At 38.4% G+C, this 19,355-nt stretch overlaps 1 protein-coding gene across 5 annotated transcripts in view; it reads left to right on the forward strand.

The window, feature by feature from the left end:
- Positions 1-19,355, forward strand: part of PHF20 (PHD finger protein 20) — a 76,989-nt gene that overhangs the window by 51,009 nt on the left and 6,625 nt on the right. For all 5 annotated transcript variants that reach the window (XM_042800846.1, XM_042800851.1, XM_042800847.1 and 2 more), the window contains 5 exons: positions 2,092-2,190; positions 4,044-4,205; positions 6,457-6,626; positions 13,227-13,326; positions 16,550-16,745. In XM_042800846.1, coding sequence (XP_042656780.1) covers positions 2,092-2,190; positions 4,044-4,205; positions 6,457-6,626; positions 13,227-13,326; positions 16,550-16,745 — 727 coding nt within the window. The remainder of the gene's footprint in view (positions 1-2,091; positions 2,191-4,043; positions 4,206-6,456; positions 6,627-13,226; positions 13,327-16,549; positions 16,746-19,355) is intronic.

Raw genomic sequence — 19,355 nt, forward strand, 5'->3', positions numbered from 1 at the left:
TTACTACATCACCACTTTCCTTCAGATATGTGGTGAGAATTTGAGTCATAGTGATGAGGAAAACGCAACAAAATCTGTGTTTAGTATATTCTATTTGTAACAGGTGATCTTTGTTCTGGAGAAAGTCTTGAGAAGATCACCTTACTTGCCTGTCACTGTATTGTTCTGTAGGTCATAGTCAGTCCGTACTTACCACCTCTGTATATTCTTGGGCATCCTTTGCTGCCTTCCCTTGTAGGAAGATCTGAATGAGACTCATTAGTGTCTCTTCGTTGGGCTGACTCAGTGGGACATTTCTTACTTGAGAGTATGGCATATGGAGATTAGGATAAATTTTTAGTGGTAGTGGAGGATGTGACTGAGCACTCATCCTGGTCCTCATTAGTGTCTCTGTCATTCAAAGAAATTGAGAGGGCTTACGACTTTTAATGTTTTCATCAAAAAGTCCTTTTTAAATATGTAGTTGTGTTGTGATGAATTTTTAGGATTGTATAAAGCAGTTTAGCTTTCTCTTTGATCATGTGAATCTGAGGATGATTGTAATCTAGGTAGCTTCCTTATCTGGTCTCTTTTCAGTGAGAATTCATTAGGATTCAGAGTGCTTACAAGAAACAACTTGAGACAAAAAGATTCTGCAGTACAGGGTTTTTGGAATGTCCCTTTCGTAATACTCATTCTTTGCAGATTTTTTTTTTTATCTCATTCAACAAATGATAATGGACGGGGGGGGTGAAGTTTGTCTTTTGTGCTGTCAGTCATACTGTCTTTGAAGGACCTGTAATTGGTATGGCAGGCTGCCATCAGTGTTAGCAGTTAATGTGGCTGCTGGCAATGCACAGTTTTAGCAGCCATCCCTAATGCCATTCCAGGAGAGGAACATAAGTGTCAAAGTATCAGGAGATGCTCAGGGACTAAGAGGATGGAGAGATACAGTGCTGAAGATTCATGAGGAGGAGCTAATGAGCATGTCTCCTGCATGGTCATCACAGCTGATAAAACATGACTGAGATTTCCAGTTTCTCTGAGTGAGCTGTTTGTTACCATAAATATGTAGCCTTAGATTGTGAACTGAGGAGTTTACTATTAGCATCTATGAAAGAGGTTAGCATAATACACTGGTATTGGAGGTTTGTTTCATGGGTGGTCACAGAGCAGCTAGGGTTCTTGAATGTTTTATGCAGGAGATTTCTTAAAGTATAGAGTGTCTTTGTGTGCTTATTCTGTTATCAGTAATCAGAAATTGAAACAGGTTTCTAAATGGCTTAATCGGCTGACTCGTGAGAGCACAGTCCTTTTGACATGCAAAGTATGATTTTATAATAGATTTTATGATTATACCTGTAGTCTCTGAGTCAGCAATATTTACTTAAGGAACTATATGAGTATCTAGAAATTCTGCTGCAGAGACCTAAATCTGAAAGACAGGAGATGTAAACAAACACTAGGATATGGAAAACAAGGGTTTGTGCATGTTACTTTGCAGTGGGGTTATACTTCATGGCAAGTGCTCTGGAAGCATGCTTTGAGGATGGACTTGATTGAAGTATATTACCCAATCATTCAAAAATTATGGTGTTTTTTATTTCCCATGAAAATAGGATGGAGAACAGATTGTGCAAGAATAGCAGTTAAAGTCAACTGAACCAGTTGTTACTCTATTTTCAATGAAAACAAAGTATTTGACCAAGGAACTGTCTGGGGGGGCTTGGGGGAGGGTTATGTTTTGTTCCTGTCAGGCTTCTGTCACAACGCTACTGAAATGTTCAGCCATAATAATTCAGAAAAAGGATATAACAAATCCCCCAGTATTTTCTTTTTAATAATCTCTGAAGCAGGTAAGTAGTAAATGAGCATTGGTGTACAGTTGATTTCTCCCACATGCTATTCTAATTTTGTTATGGGACAATCAAATTAGGATTTAAAACAGACCATTCCAATTATGAGAGCTGGGAGTTCTTACAAGTAAGTTTTCTTGGTTTTCCCAGTGAGCTGCTTCTGATCATACAAAGAAACCATGGAAGTCTTTAAGAAAATTAATGAGTAAATGTGTATATATCTTAAAAATGAAGTTGGAATGTTCTTAAATTTCAGCTGTTAAAGAACATGAGAAGAACAAAGAAAGAAAATCCAAAGACTATGGAAGGTCCAAGTCAAAGAAAAAGAAAAAAAAGAAAAAGAGAACTAAGCCTGGTAAAGCTCTTTTTGTTTCGATAGAGGAAAATGGCTTCATTATTTTGTTTTGCCTGTTACCCAGTTTCACATTCTGAAGAACAGACATTGCAAATAAGACTGCTTTCTTCATTAATCTGTTAGTTCTGATTTTGACTGGTTAATATTAAACTGTGATTGGCAAGATAATTTATTTCCTGGTTGAGGTGCATCATTAATGCTGGAAGATGGCTTATAGTAGTGCTTATAATGGCAGAGAATAAATCTAACTCCAAAACGGATATGTCAGTCTTTAAGTCTGGCTTTTCATTAGGAAATGTACTTGTATGCAAGTTTTACCCAGTTAAAGAGGGTTCAGGTCCCCTTGATTTGTTACCAAGTACCCCATGTACCATAACGTGTTCTCAGTTGTATTAGTTTTGGGGCTCCTGTTTGAATGATGGGGTTTGGAAATGTTTATGGGTCCTCTTTTTCTGCTGTTAACCTCGTTTCTTGCATCTTTACTTAGTACGGGATTTCAGAGGCTGTGACAATGTCACATCCTAAATATGTTTACTTCTCATAGAGAGATGAAGTAAAGACTGGTTTGAAGTCTATACTTATGCTCTGTTCCTCTGTCGTGTCTTATAACATGCTGTTCTACCTACACTAATAGGGTTGTAGTAGAAACATGTCTTCTCTGTTGATTTAATCTACAGAGGCTTGGGAATGCTTTCCTCAGGCTACTTTACACTTTCAACTTCATATGTAGGCCCAGGTGATACTGGTGTTTGGATTCTTCACTTCTGAAAATTGCACTTGGTTCTATGAAATGTTTACAGATCAAGCGTGGAAACTCTCTCTGCCACTGATGGATGTCTGGGATCGTTAATGCAGCGTATTTCAATCTGGCGTGCATAATTTGTTAAATTAGAGCTCCTTATGGAGGAGTTTCTGAGACGGAAAAGAAAATACCTTTTTGATTGCTATCATGAGGAAATAGGGCAAGCTAACATGAGAGTAGAGGGGAAGAAAGAACCACAGGCAGACTGACTCAGAATTGTACTGAAACAAATAATTTTAGTGAGCATCTGCTTATATGGTGCCCTCAAATATAATGATAATATGGAAAGTATAATTTTTAAATTTATGCAATAGTTGCACAAATAGTACCCAGAAATTGCTTGCCTGTCTACCCTTGGGTTTTAAAATGATGCTTGCCTTTTTTATTCATGTTGCCGTCGTGGTTCTTCAGTCCAGGATCTTTGAAGGTTTTCTCCAGATAACTAATTGGAGGGTACTGCTTGTAACTGCAGACAGCCTCACTGCAGTCCAGGACACGACCATTGGGTACTTTACAGAGGAACTGTTCTAGGTGTTTTCTTCACATATTCCTAATAGAGGCTTTTCTTTTCCACCCATGCGTCCTGTTCTGTACACACGCTAGGAAGATGAAAGGAGAGATGCTTTCTGTCCACTTTGTGAGATTAGGGAATGTGCGTAGCCCATGTGAAAAATAGCGTGATGCGAGGGCGAGTTCTCCAGCTAACAGTGCTTTTGTAGAAGTGCCAGTAATGCAAAAGCATTTGTAGACTTATTCACCCTTAAGAATAGTTAAGTTTAAGTAACCAGTCTTTTCAACCTTTCTCATATCAGCAGTGAAGGATAATTGAGCTGCATAAGTTTTTTCTGATACAGACAATAACTGTCTTGCCTCTAGAAACTTTCAGATCTTTCAGCAGCATGGTAAATTCCTAGAGTCCTAGCATATTGAAGTGAAAACGGTCTCGGTGAATTAAACATGCCTGCTATGAGCATGCCTGGTGCTGTTTTTAACCTCTGTCAACTTTTCTTAACCACAGATTCTAATAGTAACACTTCTTACAATTTTACAGAATACTCTGGCAGTGAGGAAAACACAGATATTTCGCAGGAGCTTTCTCCTGAAAAATCAGTTGTCACAAAATGTATTTCTTCAAATAAATCATCTGCCCACGCAAGCACATTGCTGCACTGCTCTGGTTCTGGACAGCAGAGAGGAAAATCAAAAACAAATGGTAAGATGAGTCTCCTCTATGGTTTGTTGCTTCTGTTTTTCACTACCAGTAAATGTGTGAGCTGAACTAATAACATGAAAGCTGGCACTCATGCTTTAAATTTGGCTATTCTTACACAGGACTGTGTGTGCTTCCTTTTCCCTGCCTGTAGTTGAACCCAGTTCATTTGCCAGAGGTTGGTGTTGCTGCTTTTTGCTTTGACTTTACCTTCACAGAAGCTTTAAGACTGTTGCCTTTATTTCAGAACTCAAACTCATTTTGCACCTTTTTGCAGCACCTTATTAACTCTATAATAACAATGTTCAGACTTCAGTAAATAAATTTTTCATATTTCCAAAGGTTTCTACAAAGTAGTAACTCATTCAGAGTTAAAAACAGATGTTATGGAAGTTTATTACAGTATGTGTGCTGTGTTTGAGACACCACTGGACGTGGTTATGTGTAGTTGTATAGATACAGTATGATACATGGCTATAATAACTTTCTGAGCTTCATAATGATGAGAAGCTCTTGAGTAGCTGTTTGTTAGTCTTCATAATACTTTATAAACAAGCTCATAAAAATGTGGCTGCTGTGTTCCAGTTTTCATAATTTTGAATATCTTGGTCCATCTTGCAATTTTTTGTCACAAGCCTGTAGAGTAAAAAAAGACAAACTTTCTGTTCTTTCTGTTATTCTTAAAGCTCACAAATTTGAAGGAAATGGGAGAAGTATAACAGCTTGATTATGTACAGGAACCTTAAATTTCTTATTGTACAGGTACACTGTTAGTGACCGTTGGATTAATTTTTTTACCACAACTTTTATTGTTTGGTACTAGGCAAAATGTAGAAATTAATTTAATTATATAGGGAAAAGAGGAGGCATCAGCTACTGAAGAGCAGATGGTGATAATGTCTGAAAACATGTTCTGGAAGTGTGATCAGTTATATTTGTGGAGCATATCGACCATTGAACTTAGTCGCAGTTTAGTAACTTGGCCATCAGTTGCTCAGACTTCTTTTGATCAGTTCATAGACATTGAAAGAGGTGAAAGCTATTGGAAATTTCATCCTTTTCACAATTGCTTTGCTGCTTTTTGCAACTGCAGACTTTTAGTAGTAATAAAAAACCAGTAACTAGATAAGCAAGATCTGTTGTAAGTAATAGTAAAACTCTTGTGTACAATGAAAGTGCAGTGTGCTTAGCCTGTCGCTTCCACAGTACTTCAGGAAAGAGTGTCATATATTAGAGGTGGAATAAAACTTTTAAACGTGAAAATTAACTAATGCATTGGTTTCCCAACTCCTTAAATTTGAGAACAGATGTTTCTGCAAAAGATCTAGTTTATACCACAGACCGATCGGTTCTATTCTGCACTGTTGTTGTAGGGGCTAAGTGTTCAAAATAGTTCTATCAGATATAGGTGAGAGACTACAGTCTTCTTTCAAGTGACTAAAATTTTTACCTTCTACTCTTTTTCACCTCATTAGAGTATTTCCCAAATAATTAAAATCCTTGTCTTCTCCCTCTGACCTTCCCATTCTGTCACCAAGGGAAGTGTAGGCATTGCATTAATATTATTGAGGTAAGCATCTCTATTTAGCATGTTGTTGAATAATGATTTTCTTGGCCATTTTAGTCAGTCCACAGAGAAGCATTAATGCTTTCAGCAGCGTGGGAGCATTCTTAAAGAATGACTCGTGCTGTGCACTGCTCCTGAATTGATACATGTGTCCTCAACAGGACACTAAATGAAAATGATAATTTCTGAAGCAGGATTAATTTCTGTGGTGGACTCCAAATGTTTCTGTAATGGAGACATTGCTTTGAGATCAAATGGTTCATAAGACATAACACTCTTATCTCTTTTTGGGAGCTCTACATTTAAAGTACCAAGTCTAAATTGCAGAAACTGGTATGAATCCTATTTGAATTTATAAATCTGGTTTTGTATATTATACTTGCTTGTTTAAAGAGACTTTGTGCCTTTGGTTTGAAGCACTGTATGTTGAGAGTACAGTTTTAATGACAGAAGCTGTTAAGTTGGAATACTTGGAAGGAGCTATTAATGAGACTATAAAACTTCATTATGTAGTAACCTTCAATAAACACTGAATTCAATAAACAGTGTAGTAACATTGTGATGTTCTTTAAATTATATGGTGAAGTCATAATTTTATAAATGTATGTCTGCATACTCAGAATGAAATCTTGAGAGTCATTTGACCTTTTTGTAATTACTTGGGATATTATCTCACTCCCTGTGCAGAGGATGACACCCTGAGTGAGTCATCTACGGATAGCTTGCTTTGGAGTGATGATGACTGCAGTCAGGATGTTGATGTAACCACGAACCCTGATGAAGAAGTTGAAGAAAGTGATTTTGAGATTGTTCGGTGTGTTTGTGAAGTAAAAGAAGAAAATGACTTCATGATTCAGGTATGGAGTGGAGGGTGAATGCACATTTCAGTGAATATAGTGGAAGGTGCAAGTGGAAAAGCTGTTATAGAAATATGCACAGGTATGTTCTATACATGAAAAACTACTGCTGTCCTCTGAAATCATGAAGTTTTTTAAGATAACCTGACAGGGTGAGCAGTTGCTATGATGGGTAGAAAACTTTTCTTTTTGATACAATTTGTTTTTTTTAATTGAAGGAAAGTGGGGGAAGAGATGGCTTGCCACTTGTGGGTTTGCATTTTTCTAAAAATTAGAACACTTCCTAGGTTTAGAGAATACGTGTTTGAAAACAATGGCTTTTTATCTGGCTTTTTGCTTCCCTCTTGTTCTGAGGATGGTCAGAGCATTGCCATGAGATGGTGATACCCTTCCACTTCTTTGCCCTGGGAAGAAGCTTGACTTAATCATAGTCATCTAGATAGGATGAACAGAGTCCTTTGTTTTGAAGCAGAGCTTCATTTGTCCATTCTGCAGTTTCTTGTCGTTTATAAATTCAAAGTTTCTAATCTGCCTAAGGCCATCTGTCCATTCTCCATATATGCAGTCTTTTAAAACCAACTGTATAGAAAACTGTTTCCAGCCAGAGCAACGTCTGTTTTCTCACTTGCTTAGAACTGTTGATAAAAGCCTCTTTGACTCTGACCTGGCTGTTTACTTTTACTTTTTGAGATGTTTGTAAATTATCAGGAAACCATTCCCCACATAGATTCTCTGAACCATTCCACCCAGTTCCTATTAATTTCAAACAGTGAAGTCAAATATACCAAATAAAAAAACTTCTTCAGCATTTTTTGCTCTAGTTCATTCTGCCACTGCTTCTTATGTAAACTGCCTGGTCCCCTTTGGTAATTTTCCCTAAGTCTCAGAAGAAGCATATTCAGGGGCTTAAGTGTGTGATGCTCTTGTACCGAGACTGTGAGCTTTTCATAGTTGCCCTTCTGAAGGAATGAGGGTTGGGTTTTATTTGGTAGTGTTTGAGTTGCCTTGTTTTCTTTGGTGGGGGTTGTTTTTTGTTTTGTTTTGTTTTGTTTTTTTTTTTAAGGAGACTCCCACCCTTACTATTTAGATAACTTCTCTGTTCAAAGTGACACTAGCATAGCTTGACAGGTGTGTTCATTGCAAATTTTAAGGTAGTTACTGCATTCTTTTGAGGAGGTTGTTTTATTTGTGAAAGGATATGGCACAACGCTGACTTCAGAAACAATTTACTGGTACACAAAGCTCACCCCCATCTGCAGCTTTTGAATTCACTTTCCCAGCCATTCTGTTGCTAATTTTTGTGAGGCTCAAATCCCACTTTATGGGGCCTCTTACTGGGATAGATCCTGGCATGTTACTGTGAACTGCATTTCTTTTTTTTTTTGTTTGGAACTAGGAGGAAAGACAGAAGCTGATTTATACCTACCTCACAGCTGCTGATGATATTTTGGTGGACTTTAATGCTTGAATGGAAGCAGAAACCTATTGAGGGGAAGAGGAGGTGCACTGTTTAAATTGTAGTGTGAAAAATTTTTGGCTTCTGCAGTAAAAAGGACTGTAGAAACACCTTTTTTGCTCTGAACATCAGCAACCTAAATTGAAAAAAATTTAACAGGGCTAGCTAATGCAGTTAAGTTTGATGCTTGTCCTCAATGGTCAAGTTTAACGGCTGACTTCACTGGGTAGTTTTCTATGGACTTCCATACTATTTTATGGACATTTGCTCTGGAAGGTGTGACACTTTTTCTTTTAGTACTGAGCTCATTTTCATGCATGCCGTTCTATTAGTGTTGGATCGTGACGATGCGGGGCACAAGATACCTTGTGCATTAGTAGGAAAGGGTACAGTGATGGACAGTGGTCAAAATAAGGTAAATACCATCTGAATGTATAAAAGGAACCTGACAGCTGGAAGTAAAGGGGGCTGGCTGTCTTCTGAAGAGATGGCTCAATGAAAAACACTAAGATATAGTCAAGAGTATAATTTTCTGACAAAAGTAGGCTCAAAACTGGCCTATGATTGCAGAATGCAGAGAATGGTCAGCTAGCTCAGGACATAGTCTATGGATAACTTTTATGAAAGGTTTTATGGGCTGCTTCTGAGATCAGTTTTCTAGGTTGAACTAGTTTGGGGGTTTTTTGAGTATATGTCAAAATTTTAAACACTAGCTGTGTTATAAAAGAATTGTCTGGGAGAGTAGGCTATTCTCTCTGGAAAAGAGATGCAGATGCATCATGCAGATGCACCAACGGTGTGGTGAATATCTGCATTCATTACGGGGGTTGGAGCAATAGGAGTTGGGGAACGAGGAGCTGGTAACAAGACTTTGGGTGGTAGATTAGGCAGATGGTTTGCTTAAGATACCAAATGCTGTGCTCCCCAAACCTTTCTACATGTACTTTTTGCGGAAATGTTTTAAACAGTCTGGTCTTGTATTGTTGATGTAGAAATGTCTGAGTTCTTTATTGAGCATTAATACAAAGCAAAGATGCTATGTTATACAACTGTGGAATTATGACAAGTGGAACCTATTTTCAGCTTTTCAGAGGTGTAGTGCCAAGATGGATGCTTCTCTTTGATTTTATAGAGTGAGAATCCTATGTATTTGTCATAATTTTATAAGAAGGAATGATTTCTTCTCTATTTCCTACTTAGACTTTAATTTGACACTTAGAAGCTTGAATTTGGAAGCATCTACTTTAAAGAACTTGCATTTAGGCTTGTCTTCTCTTTCTGAAGATAGGTAATTTTGCTCAGTGTATGGGTTTTTAGAATATTGTAATTCTTTGCACTTATCTCCATTGGGGTGTTGATTCTGCGTCTGTTTATTACTCTGACGAGATCTGACTGAAATATGCTCACAGTTAGGGTACTTACTTGAGCATGTGCCTGTGTGTCAATCTGCCTTGACCTGGGTATCAAAATTAGGAGCCGGGGCAGTTTCTCCATGCATATGACTGGAGGTTCATTCCTCCCTGGATATGTGTATGATGCCCTCTTACAAGACAGAGAACGGTAAGTCATTTTCTCTTTGAACTGTGCTCATTTCCATGAATGTGCCAAATTTAGAAATAATGAGGAAAAAATGTTAAACACAAGCATCACCTTTAATTTTCCTGAAAGATCAGGGACCATTAAGGTTTAATGAATCTGTTAGTTAAACCGAGAGTTTGTTCCATTTAGGTCTTTAATAATAAAACCCCCCAAAAATTCAGCTGAGAGATATTGAAAAAAACTCTTCCCCTATCTTGAACTTGCCTTAAATGGTCTAAAGCAATTTGTGCATAAAGAAAACCATTCATTACACCAAGATACAGAAACATGGTTTTGCATTTAATGTAAGTACCTACCTCAGTTAGTGGAAGTTTAAAACTGGAAAGGAGTATAAAAAATAACGCATAATTGGTCAATGCTGTTGTTGTGGTTTGGGCCTGGTTGGCAGCCAACCACAACGCAGCAGCTCTCTCTCCCTTCTCCTCCAACAATGAGAAGGGACAGAGAGCCAGGTTTGGGGTTCAAGATAGGACTGGGATGGGGAAAAATTCCCCTTTATGATCACGAGCAAAAGGCAGACTCGTTAGGGGAAGAAAAAAAAGAACATACATTTATTACAGACACTAACAACACATAACAGAGTGGGACAGGGAGAAGCATTGCCACATCTTGAGAACACCTTCCCCCCACCCCTCCCTTCTTCCCGGGCTCAGCTCTGCTCCCAGTATCTCTACCTCCTCCCCCAGGGGCGCAGGGACAGGGAATGGGGGGTGCAGGCAGTGCTGCCACTTCCCTTATCTTTGGTGAGGGGAGTGTCCGGAACTTGTTCCCCCTGCTCCATCGTGGTCCCCCTCTCACAGGAGACAGTCCTCCACAAACTTTTTCCGACATGAGTTCCTCCCATGGGCCGCAGCGTTCCCCACACTGCTCTGTCATGGGTCACTAACTTCCTCCAACTGGATTCCCTCCCACGGCTGCAGCCCTTCCCGAGCTGCTCCGGCGTGGGACTCCCCCGCATGCTGCAATCCTCCCAGCACTGAATTACAGCAGCGGGGCTGCCTTTTCCCATGAGACCCCGGCCTTCTTCGGGCACAGCACCTTGATTATACCAAGCAGAAGCCACAGGCCATAAATCAATGTCTGCTCCCCTGTAGATCTCCATGGGTGGCGGGGGGGGCCGCCCTGCCGTCTCCCCACAGGATACAGGGGGGTCTCTGCTCCGGCACACCTCCCCCCTCCTTTCTTCCTCCGTTCCTCCACTGACCTTGGTGTTCACGCAGCTGCCCCAACTCCTCCTCACAAGTCCCACTGCTCCTCACCACGTCCCTTCTGAAATACGTTATCGCAGAGGCGCAGCTGATGGGCTCAGCCTTGGTGCAGAGGTGGAGCTGACTTGGAGCTGGGGGAGCTTCGAGAAGCTTCTCACAGGGGCCACCCCGATAGCCCCCTCCCCTGCCACCAAAAAACTCCACCACTCACTCAACCCAGAACAGCTGTTCGATTCCAGTCTCTAACTTTGCAGGGAGGTTACTAGTTTTCATTTATGGAGCCTACATAAAGTAGTAACTTAGCACAAGGCAAGTGTTCTAAAGGCACAGCACTCCCTTTTTAGGGTAGGGCTTGGGCCCCCAAAAGTCCAAACAAAATGTTGTCATCCCTTCCTTTTGTTTTTTATACCTAAACATTGGTGAATTTGTATGTGATGCGGAGGATTCTGGGGCTGGCTGGATTTGGTGGCCTTGGAAGTAAATGGACTTGGGATATGTTTGTTCTGGAAGATGAAAAGCTGCTTGAAATACATGGCCAATGGGCTTGATTATTTCTTTTGCACTTGGACTTTGATTTAAATATTATTGCCCAACTCTGCATGTTTTCCTTCTTCTAAATCTCTTATTTGACTTGCTTTGAATCTTCCTACTCCTGCCTGTGCAGAGGGTAGCGTCAGTGTAGCACGTGACCAGAGCAACAGCCTGTAGCCTGGCCAGCCAAGCTGTGAAGTAGAATGCAGAGATAAGGAAGGACCTGTGCCCTGATGGGTTGTATATTTAAATACCAGTTGAGTAAAATTAAAAAAGTAGGGATGCTTCATTAAAGTTCTAGGCAAATTTGCCTGGAAAATCAGTGAGTGTAGCTCTGTGCCATATGGTGTGATTTATAGGATGCAAGTGTAACTAGGTCCAGGAGCCCCCTTCTTATTTTCAGCACACGGTCTATTTTTTCTTAATCCATTTTCTTTGGTTTAGGACACCTTTTTCTGGATCCTGCTCATCATCTTTGTGAAAGGAGGATGGTCTCTCAGCCTCTTTTGAAAACATCTCCTTATATATTTAGGACTGTTTGCTATTTTGTAAGGCAAAACTCTGTTAGTGCCACCTTTCAGAAACCTGTTTCTCTCTAACCTTTTTACATTCTCCATTCCTAGTGCTTCTTTTTCCTCCACACCTAGACCACTTTAATACAATGACGTATTCAAAAACTGGTGGTCCTTTTTTGTCTCTCCTAGCTTGAGCAAAGGCAGCAGATAAGAACATTAATAAAAGTGGTATAAGTGGTGTTCAGCACAGATGAGATGCTTATGAAGTTGGCATCTTTGTAGGTCAGTGAAGACAGCATCTAAGATTGCATGCAGTTGCTGTTTTTATTTGGTTTATCTAATTTTGAAAACCTTTGCCAAGTAATGATGAGATCTCTGCATTAAGCTTGTGCTCTGATAAATAAAGGTTGTGATCTATTGTATCACTGCTTGTGAAAATAGTGAAAATTCTGAACTGATACCACAGTTTAAAAGCAAAATTGACTTAATACTCTTATGTGGGGCTTTGCCCCATGTTTCAGTGGTCTTTAGGCTACAGTTGAAGTTTTGTCTGCTTGTTAAGGTGTAGGGGGGGATAGTGATTGAAATAAAACATGGATATAGTTTTTCATGCTCTAAAGCTGTATGGCTTTAAGTACAGTGCATTTTAAATAGCATAACTGTGCTAAAAAAGTAGGGCCAAATTATTTTCAGTCTCTGCCAATATGATTGCTCACACTTGGAAGGATATCAGAAGCTTTTAAAGCTAGTACAGCTGCATCTGCACTTTAGTTTAATATTACTAGAGCTACCTTTGAAATAGATAAAATGTTATAGATACAAGTATCAGTAAAGCATAATATTGGCTAGTGCTATGTGACATGATTATCCCTTGGATTTTATACCTGAATGTGATTTACTGTTTGAGAGGGAAACCTTTTAATTTGAAAAACTTGATAGCTAAAGAAAGCTTGATTGCGTACTGTTTTCTGTCCTGATTATCTATGTATGCATCTTGTGAAAGATTTTAATCTCCAGAGACAACATTTTTGCACCTTTCAGGATCTCTGCTTCTGTTCTGTAATTGTTCGTCATTCTCTGAAAATCCATGTGAAAAATGCACGGGAAGGGTTCAAATTTCATTGTAGACTGATTCTTTAATGTATTTGCTTGTAGCTAGAAGAGGGGGGGTGGGTATTAATATACCTTTTTGTCTTCAAATATGTAGATGATGTGTCTGTTAATTGGGGTAATCTTACTGAGCTCCTGTAGGCTTGATTTCTGTTGATGTGCACTTCTTGACTTTAAACAGTGTGAAGAGTGTCTGTGCTGGCAGCATGGAGTCTGTATGGGTTTACTGGAAGATAATGTACCTGAGAAATATACCTGCTATATTTGCCAAGATCCTCCAGGTACAGAAATTTAAGGTTATAGAACCTTCTTATATATGTAGTAACTTTATTAGTTTATATATATATTGCAGAGATTAATTTTTTTTTCTCCCTTAGCTGTGTCTGCCATTAAAGGTAATTTAGTTCAGTTACAGATACAGAAAGTTTCATTTATGTGAAAGTACATGAGTCAATATTGTGGAATTACAGCTGGACAGGACTGGAAATTAATGTTTTAACTGTGATGACCATCTGTCACATATTTTGCCAATAATAAGGATTGTACTGTCTGGATATGGAAAAATAATTTAGAAGTATTTAAGCAAAGACTCCCCATGGGCACATCTTACGGATGTGACTGCAGCTTTTCTCCAACAAGATCAGGCTTATGCATTCTTTAAAATAAGTCAGCAAGAGGCTCACTGGTTCTCAATAGTCATGGATCTTACCCATCTGACTGCATTACCCAAGATAATTTCTATTTGTTTTTATCTTGTGTAATACAGTTAGAGTTGATTTAAGCAATACATTCTCTACTTCTAACTGTATATCTTAATATTTCTTAGTACATCTTAATCAGCAGGTAAAATTACACTTATGTGGATCTTTTCTGACTCACTACTCTATGAACTATAAAGCCTTGCAGAATGTGGAAATGGATAAGGTTGGGGCTTGAGTCCATGTTCATAAATTATGAGAGAAAATGGGATCTCTGTTTGCCTAATCACAAGACCTTTTTGATTTATATACATATTTCGATTGTGATTTCTGCTTTTTTGGGCTGTCTAAAACTACCAACTCTTTCATAGCTTAACTCATTGATTTGTGTAGTTCATATACTAATATTTGTGCTTATAGCAAGGAAGACATGCTATGCTTACATTTAGTTATCTAAGTAGTAAAATAGTGTAACATTTATTTATTTTTGTTTACAGTATCTTGCATCCAGGATTTTAACCCTCTATTTTCAAGATATTTTGCTTTGATTTGAGTTAGTTGTGAACTTTAAATGGAAACTGAAATTGTGCCATCACAACACTGTTTACAATACTATTTGTATTTAGTAAGAAACTTTACCAGAAATTTTTATGTAAAAACTGATTACAACTAATACTTCATATGCTTAATTACTATAATCACTGTTCTTAACCATTGCTTTGAAGATCCTGATACTTACTTTTTTTTTATTTGGGTTTAATTCTTACCTCTGTCTTGGAAAAGGGAAACATATCCAACTTTGTGACTGCAAAAGTGGCTTCTCAATTTTGGTGCATATGCTGTTGTCTTGAAATGAGCTAAGTAGGCTTTATGAATCTGCAAAGAAGTTGCTTTTAAAACTGAGTGTAACCATTCAGCATATTCTTATATAGGAGCTTTCCCCAGTTTAATGGTGCAACTTGTAACAGCTCTAAAAGTATTATTTGAAATAAAAGCAAGTTGAGTGTAATTTTGCCTAAAAAACTGTACCAACTGTCATTTTTGGCAATTTTTTTTAGTTAAGTGGGATTTTTAAGAGTTTTGTTAACATTTACCCTTGCTGAAACAAGATGTTTGTGATGTGACAGATTCATTCAAGCCATAGAAGGTGTACACTGTTGGATGTTTTCTTGTGTCTTTGCTTAAGCTCATATACCTAGAAGGAGAGCACTTTTTGTCTCTGAGTACACCACTAAGTAAACAATGCCGTGGGGGGGCTTCAGTTGGATAATACCAGTGTCGTTCAGATGAATGTGGGGTTCTGAAATTCACAATTTTATTCTTGTGGACTGCACTTCATTTTCTGTCACAGATGGTAGCTTCTCTAACACAAAAATAAATGCATAGGGGTTAGTATGGGTGTGTCAGGAATGTCTCCAAAGTGGTTCTGGCCATAATTAGAAGATCTCTTGCTTGATACAGCATATCTGCCTGAAAAGTTGAGCCTTGAAAATTTGTTCTTCCCTGTGTTGAGTTTTGGAGGTTTTGCCTCAGAACACGGAATTTTGACCTATACAGCCTAGTAGCTGAGTGTGAATACAGGCACACTCATTTGCTTTTTTTTTAAACTCATTTAGCCAGACAGAGAGTTAGTATTGAATTTGAGTTTGAAAGTATCCTTTCTGTTCACCGATGTTCTTGTAGGGCATAGTACAGAAACCGTTTTGCTGCCATTCTGTGACTACCATCAAAAAGCATATAAACACGGCTTCTGCTTATTTCTCAGCATGGCTTCCAAAGAGTTCTTTTGCTTCATTCTGCCAAAGCTAATAGCATGGGCAGCGATCTAATGCATGTAGTGCAATCCCTTGTTCTTACTCTGTTGTCTAGTAACATTTTTCTTTAGCTTCTCCTTGACTGCTGAAACTTCTAGTTTTTCTGAATGACGTTCTGCGTCTGTGCTCCAATATTATCTCTGATTTTGTATGTTTGCTGACTGGTCTGTATACAGGCCAGTGAATGACGTAGTGTTTCTCAGAGTGCTGAGCTGTCTTCTGAAAACATCTGTTGCAACAATATATTTTAGAGGGGGTGTGTGTGGGCTTTTGTTGGGTTTTTGGCTTGGATTTTTTTTGTTTGTATTTTTGCAATTTAACAAGCATTTCAAGTTCCACTTTTTCCTGCTAATACCATGTTGTTTGGATTCTTAAGTTACTTTTACTGATGCATTTATCCCAGTTAACATAATTTCATTTCAGCTGTTCCAACCTCTTAAGCTAGAATTAGCATTATTAATAGCTTGATTTAGGCAAGTTCCCCATCAGAACCTCATCACTGATTCCTTTAGAATTTACTTTTGACTGACTGTACTAATATACATGTGTGTGTAATGCTTAAAAATAAGACCACTGGAGAAGGGAAGTTCACTGCCTTTTGCTGCGTTTTTCTGTCTGCAGAGAGCTATATTCAAGCTATAGCTTTAGTTATAACCATGGTTACTAGACAGTGTGATACTCTTCTAAAAATACACTTTTCTCTGTGCATCAGCTGCAATTACCTTTTGTGGATGTTCTTTGATGGAATTTGGGGTCTGAATGCTTCTACGGGTGCTCAGAGGTTTTTGACTGGGGTTGTCACCTCACTTCCCACTTTACAAGTTCTTCATGTTTTCAGGGTTTTGTCTGCTTTTATAGGATCTTTATTAATGCTATTTATAAGAACAAGCAAGCTGTTGCAAGTCTTTGAGATAATTAGAATTACTACCAGTAATGTTAACATATACCATACTTAATGCTTCATTTTAACACGCTCATTACTGTTGCTTTAGGTCAGAGGTCCAGCTTAAAGTACTGGTATGAGAAGGAGTGGTTAAGTAATGGTCACATGCATGGCTTAGCATTTTTGGAAGAAAATTATTCCCACCAGAATGCCAAGAAGATAGTAGCCACTCACCAACTTCTTGGCGATGTACAGAGAGTGATAGAAGTACTGCATGGACTGCAGCTGAAGATGAGCATATTACAGTAAGCAGTATTTAAGTATCAGTCGGCATGTTCTCAATGTGAATTAGATTTCAAATAGTAGAAAAATAACCAGAAATTCAGACTTATTTTTGTTCTGCTTTGTGGATATATAACATAGTTTGAATTGCTAATGTGATCTTGGAAAAGGACTTGGCTGCTTGAAAACTACTTAAGTGTGTGGAGGAGTATAAATTAACTATGCATATACAAGGGTTGGGAAAGTATGGAAGGAGAGAGGGAGGAAACTAATAACAACAGCTTCTGCTGAAGCACCTGAATAGATTTAAGTAACAAGAGGATAGGCAATATAACCTATGGCAGCATTCTTTTAACACTTGCTTTCTCTATTCCAGTAATTGTAAATCATTGTTTTTCCAGCAGAAATCAAATATTTTTGTTCAGCGTGATGTGTTGCTCTGTTGGCTGGGAGAGCAGTTGCACCTTCAGCAACCTGCAGCAATTAATTTTTACGCAAAGGTTATTACAGATACATGTGAAACAATAACATGTTCTGTAATTACTGTAGGAATTAAGGTATTTTCATCTTTTCCTATTTAAAGTCATCCTTGGGTTCTGATGACTGAAAAACTCAAATCCAGCAGTTTTAATTTGATTGAATTCCATATTTATATTTTATTAGTTGATCAATTGCACAGCAGCAGCAAGTTGGAAAGCAAAGCTTTTAGTGTTTCCAGCGTTGCTTAGATCTTTTTCCCTTGAATTTACTCTGTCGTGATGCAGTAGTGACACTGACAGCACTTGAAATGCTTAAACAGTAGAATAATGCTTAAAAGTGTAGCAATTTTAACATAAAGTTTTGCTTTTCCATTGTATTCTTTAATCAGATCTGTAAGTAATCTCTTTTCTCTTTGAAGAGGGTGAAACATAAACATTGTAAGACCACTCCTTAGGCCTTTTCTTAAATAGCAAGACTTTAAATTGTAACTTTCCAATTGTAGAGTAAATGGATATTTGCATACTCCCAAGGGTTAGAGCACTGAGCAGGCATGTGATGCTTGTTACAGACTTTGTTCCTTTTCTCTCCCATCCTGAAGTTGGTGTGATGACTTGGTTTAATGAAAGATGAGGTGTAGTACTTCTAGGACCATCTCGTTAAAAACTGTAGCCCTTGTTTTCTTTGTCATTACATAAATAAGAAAGGATTTTTAGAAATGCTGAATTAGGAGGATGATTATATTGTTGCAGTTCTACCACCTAGGGGAGAGGAGATGATTTCACAGCTGTCTGAAATTATTAGGAAGGTATTAGGTCAGTATTTCAGGGAGGTAGCAAAGGATCAGAGGTGACCTTGACAGCTTTGGTGCAATGGAAGGGGGAGCCAGCCTTTGGGTAGCGATAGTTAAAAGGTTACTCAAGTATTAAGTGTTCAAACTTTCATCCTTATGTAGCTGAAGCATTGTCTTTCAGTTTTCTGTCTCCTGTAAAGTTATCCCTTGCTCTTTGCTGAGTAAAATCGTGCCTTTAGGTGTAGTATTATTAGTGGAGCTGGAGTAGAAAGGGTTGGTAAATGAGCACTTGGCTTTCAGTTTCTAGGCGTGCCTTCAGGATGGATTGCTCACCAAGGATATAATAGATGTGTAGTCACTGGAGGTAGAGGTGCTTGTATAAAGTGGTCTGAGCAAGTCCTCGGCAGTTGTATTAAGTGTAGTTTCATCTGATAGACACTGGAGAAACCTTAGCTACTGTATCATGGATTACAAAGCACTTACTTTGGAAATACAGTGGTCATGCTTTGTTGAGTGGTTTGGCTAACCGCTGGAAGAGGTGGATCAGCTTAATGGGCTAAGTCCATCTGCCTTTGTTTGCAAGGAAGCCTGGAGTGGAGTTTGGGGGCAGATACCCTCCTTTCCGTGCAGCTGAATGGAGGTGCTTTAGGGTCAGGATTTGCTTCGGCTAAATTCTTGCAGCCTATATAGCAGATCAGATGCTCACTCTTGAAGATAAGCAGAGTGATTCTTCTTTGCTCTCCTTTTTACTGCTGTTTTAATGTCTAACAGACATGTGAAAGAACAGTGTCAGTAAGAATGCTCACTCTAAATTTTTTGTTCATTTGCTATATACATGTAAGAATCTGATACCTATAGTTGTCTCTGCTGCTGGAATAAATGTATTAGTCAATTTGAAAACAGTTAAAATTATAATTTTTGTAAGGAGCAGGTGAGAGGGCTATGGCATGTTGGTATACCAGCCAGTAGAGTTTGCTCAGTATCTTGCGATTTTAAAGGAAAGTTAAAATTTTTAAGGCAGTAATAAAGAAATTCTACACCACCACCAGCCCAAGTCCCCAGTTGTTGTTAATGGGTTATAAAAGATCAGTGAATTGAATTTTGAAGCTTTTTTGGGGAACTACAGGTTGAAGTTTGATACTGAGAGGTTTGAGGGGGTCTTTTTGTTTCATTGATGTTTAAAATTGTTAAAATCATAGTTTAGCTTCAGTGTACTTGACTTAACCTTACTAAAAATATCCCAATGAAAATGAGTTTATGCTGTTTTTTTTATTGCAAACATTGAAGCAAAATGCTCACTCCTTCAAGGGCAACATTGGTGAAAAGTTGTATGTATCTATTTGAAACTTGTTCTTTGATTTTT

Source organism: Tyto alba, unplaced genomic scaffold (assembly GCF_018691265.1).
Source record: "Tyto alba isolate M040663 unplaced genomic scaffold, T.alba_DEE_v4.0 Super-Scaffold_33, whole genome shotgun sequence".
In the NCBI taxonomy this organism is placed as follows: domain Eukaryota; kingdom Metazoa; phylum Chordata; class Aves; order Strigiformes; family Tytonidae; genus Tyto; species Tyto alba.